The 4,145-nt window shown below is 48.7% G+C and overlaps 1 protein-coding gene across 3 annotated transcripts in view; it reads left to right on the forward strand.

Moving 5' to 3' along the window:
- rbl2 (retinoblastoma-like 2 (p130)) overlaps positions 1 to 3,309 on the forward strand; it is a 12,224-nt gene extending 8,915 nt beyond the window's left edge. For 2 of the 3 annotated variants that reach the window (XM_005745154.2, XM_013913851.1), the window contains 3 exons: positions 1,449 to 1,687; positions 1,966 to 2,139; positions 2,837 to 3,309. In XM_005745154.2, coding sequence (XP_005745211.1) covers positions 1,449 to 1,687; positions 1,966 to 2,139; positions 2,837 to 3,001 — 578 coding nt within the window. In that variant the 3' untranslated portion in view covers positions 3,002 to 3,309. The remainder of the gene's footprint in view (positions 1 to 1,448; positions 1,688 to 1,965; positions 2,140 to 2,836) is intronic. The other variant, XM_005745155.2, reaches the window with a different exon arrangement.
- Positions 3,310 to 4,145: the final 836 nt, after the last annotated feature.

A 4,145-nucleotide genomic window follows, 5' to 3' on the forward strand; every position in this document is an offset into this window, starting at 1 on the left:
TGTGTGTTATTCTGTGTGTTAGCTGTGAGTGTTAGCGTGTGTGTTATTCTGTGTGTTAGCTGTGAGTGTTAGCGTGTGTGTCAGGTGGTCTGGTTCAGTTACGATTATAAAAGCATTATAAACCTTCAGTTTCTCACAGCGATCATTTTAAGCTCCTGCAGAAGAATCCGGTTGTTTTTTGGCGATGCTAACCTCAGGGTTAGCTTACAGACTCCACACCTGCGTCTCTCCGTGTGTTTATGCTGCTGCAAGCCACCTTGCAGCCCACGTCTGACCCGGATCGTCCCTTCCTGCTGTTTATGACGTTCATCAGTGTCTTGCGTCAATGACATGCTCCTGCTGTCAGCAGTTTCATCACTCAATCTGACGTGCTTCCTGTTTCCTGCTCAGGGGGAGATTTCAGACTCTGGTCGTGTCCAAATTCATGGGCTGCATCCTCCTGAGGACCCGGCCTTCGCGGTCTACGTGGGCCGGGTCCTCAGAAGGTCGGGTAGGCCGGAAGTAAACGGCTGGGGAAATTAGACGGTCTAGCCTTCAGATTAGCGTCACCGCTGTCTCGGTGGAGTTTAATAAACTCAGCCGTCTGCTCCTTGCTATCTAAAATATAACAGGACACTGGCGTTAATTCTCAACCGTCTCACACTTCTGTTTGATCAGTTTTCTGTTTGACGTTTAGTCAGCTGTGTGAAAACCAAGGAGGAACCCACCCGGGGGATTAATAAAGTTTTATTTTATCTAATCTAATCTAATAACTTTAATCTCAGCCAAACCGATTTACTCACGAACAAACAAAACACTGAAAAAAGCCCAACGATAACATTTTTAGGTTGTCTAAGTGACTTATATATCACGTTTAACCCGAGCAGCGAAACTCCGCGGTGATCTGAACATGATGTGCCGGGAGTTGTGCCGTTCTCGGCCGCATCAGTAACCCTCGAGCTCCCGGCTAGCTGTCGAGCTGGTGGGTAGCAGACGTCTCCGAAAACGTCGAAGCACTTTTGCAAATATGGGATATCTTGATAAACTGAGCAGATATTTGATGTTTACACAACTACTTTCTGAAAATATGTTAAAAGTTTATTTTGTGACCCAGAAAGATTAGTATGAGTAATTTTAAAACTTAGTAGTGGCCGCCATTGCTGGAAACTGGAGTTTGGCTGGGCCGCGCTATGAATTCTGGGATATGGTGGGCCACGAAAGACACACCGACCCATCTTTCAAATTCGGGGAAAAGGAGGACGCATTTGTCGGCTGCATTCGGAGGAGTCTACGAATTTGAACAGCCTTCGGCGCGTCGCTGTGACGTAATCGGTCTACAAATGCGGCCTCAGGAGGATGCAGCCCATGAATTTGGACACGACCTCTGTGTTCTTGTAGCAGAAGCACAGCGTCGGCCATCTTTGTGTTCAGGTGCCGTCATTGTGCTCTTACTCTGTTCTTCCTTCCAGCAGGTGGCGACGTCAGCCCGGTCCCTATTCGCTCCAGCAGCACCTTACCCACCCCCCAGCCCGGCAGCGCCCCCTCCACGCCCACAAACACCTCCAACAAGACCTCGTGCACGTCCACCGCCAATGCCGGGGAGGACGAGCAGGAGCGAGGGGACCTCATCCACTTCTACAACAACGTGTATATCAAGCAGATGACGCCCTTCGCTCTGAAATACTCGCCAAACTCGCTGTCTGCAGGGGTACGTGGACTGAGCTGGGAGCCATTTAGCTGATCAATAACATTATTGATTATTAATGCAGCAGCTTAGTGTCTGTGAAGCTGATGATGAGACTTCTGGACCAAACATTTAAACTTGACTCATTTTAAATCCAAGATGTTTAAATATCAATAAATGTCATTAAAAAGGCTCCAGCAGCACAAACACAGCCCAGGCGGAGGCTGGCGGAGGCCGACGGAGGCTGACAGTTGGGCGTGACAGCATCATTCTCCTGACCTCTTTGTTTTTCTCGTGCTCAGGTCGAGACCCCCCCTCTGTGTCCGTACCCCTCCGTGAGGACCGGCTCTCCCCGCCGGATGCTTCTGTCCAGCAAACACTCCATCTACATCTCGCCTCACAAGGCAGGCTCCGCCCCCTCACTGATGACCCCCAGGGAAAAGATTCACTACTACATCTGCAGCAGCCCCCCCAACGTAAGCCCCCACACGAGTCACTGCTCACGTTCACAGCAGCTATTTTATCCGTAACGACGTGTTGACGCCACGCTGTTTCTTCTCGTACGGAAACCAAACTGTTGCTTTCCTCGTGTGTCTGAAACGTTCTCATGATTTTAAAACCTTCAGTGGTCGATTTACACTCGGCTTCTCCCGCCGGCGCACGGCAGCGGCGGTTAGAAAAACGAGCGAGAGTCTGTCGTACCTCTGAGGTGTACCTGGGCTTCGTGATGCAGGCAGAGGTCAGAGGTCCGTTTATAACTTCACATGATGTTCAAACAGTTTATTATACAGGATACAGTTTGGCTTTTCAAAATAAAGTGTTCCTCTGATGTTTTCTGAGAAACTGAGTGTAAAACCAGCTTCCTGTCCCAGCAACGGTCGTCTCGAGGTGCTTCATCCTCTAACTTTATTTAAACAGGTCCATGTGAACGCGGACACAGGTTAGCTGTAGCTCATCAATATTCAAGTGTTATTATTTAACATCTTTAAACAGGAAGTCAGGTTATGGAGGGATTCCTGAAAGTACGATAAAATGGTCCCCCCTGCAGGACGCCGTCGTCACCCTGAAACAGTTTAATAAACAAGCTCCGAGATCAAAGAGTCAGGAGTCTGAGCATGTGCAGCTCAGCCCGACAGAGCTTTGAACACTAATCTGTGACCTCTGACCCTTCAGCGTCTCCAGGAGATCAACAGCATGATCCGCACCGGAGAGACTCCGACCAGGAAGCGTGGCATGGCTCTGGAGGAGGGAGCCTCGCCCAAACGCGTCTGTCCCGACTCCAACGCTCTAATGCGCCGCCTGCAGGACGTCGCCAACGACCGCAGCTCCTCCCAGTGACGCACGCAGACACAGACAGAGTGTTTTACTGTGAAGGAGCAGCTTCCTGTGTTTTAGTCGTATTTTCCTTTCTGTTTTTAACATCAATGTTTTAAATCTGTCGGTTTGGTCTTAAACTTCGTGGCGTGCGTGTTTCGTCTCCTTCGCTGTCCCATGTCTGTAAATACGTGTACAGAAGAGCAAAGAGAAGCTATTTAATGGAGCTCACAGCTGTAAGTTAAGTGCCTTTATTTTGTACTGTTTACATCCTGCAGGCGTTTCCTTGGTTACAGGCTCCTGATGTAAAAACAATAAACTGTGTGAACTGAGCCGGCTCCCTCTGTCTATGTGAGCTGCAATAAAACTAAGTGTGGAAAAGAAACCAGCAGCTGAGACTAGGACGATGGGTGGAGACGCTGTTAGTGACATCAGAGAGGGGGCGTGGCTACAAAATGTTCAACATAACTCTGTGTTAGCTCGATCAACAGGAGTCCAGTCGGGGGTCTGAGCGTGCTCGTCAGACATTTTAAACCATCGCTGCAATCATCACGTGGAAGTTACCAGAATCTGAGAGATGAAACGCCTCTGCTCCAGTTCTCACTCAAACGGGGGACGCCGCTGACGTCTTCGGGCTTCACTTTATACCTGTTCACATCGTCTCCGACTGAGGACCCCAGTTTACCTCCCAGAGTGAAAGAGTTCTGTGCTTAGGTTAGTCTCACCTGGCTTCAATCCCAGACCAATGGGCAAGCAGAGACTCAACGGACCAGTTGGGACCTCCTCAGCATCTGGACCATTCAAATCCTGACTTTGTCTTCAACCTGCTTGGTCTGTAGAAGGCGAGCTGCCTGTTCCAGCAGTATGACATCATCTATGCTGGTGACAAAAAGTTGTGTACTGACAGACGACGGCGCTAAAATGTTTTTAAAAACGTAAACTTTAATCGCTTATTTGTCAAATCCAGCTTCACAGCCAGAGTTACATCTGAGAGCAGCGCTCCACGATGGAAACACCACTGAAACTCTAAACACACACACAGGGATCACCAAAATCAAACAGGAAATAACAACACGAAGACAAGAGAAAAAGAGAACTAATAAATGCGGGATCGTCAATAAGATTTTAATAAGAAAATAATTCTGGGGGGGAAAAAGTTTCAAGATAA

This window comes from Pundamilia nyererei, unplaced genomic scaffold (genome assembly GCF_000239375.1).
Source record: "Pundamilia nyererei isolate P.nyererei 1_Seehausen unplaced genomic scaffold, PunNye1.0 scaffold00154, whole genome shotgun sequence".
Taxonomy (NCBI): Eukaryota; Metazoa; Chordata; class Actinopteri; order Cichliformes; family Cichlidae; genus Pundamilia; species Pundamilia nyererei.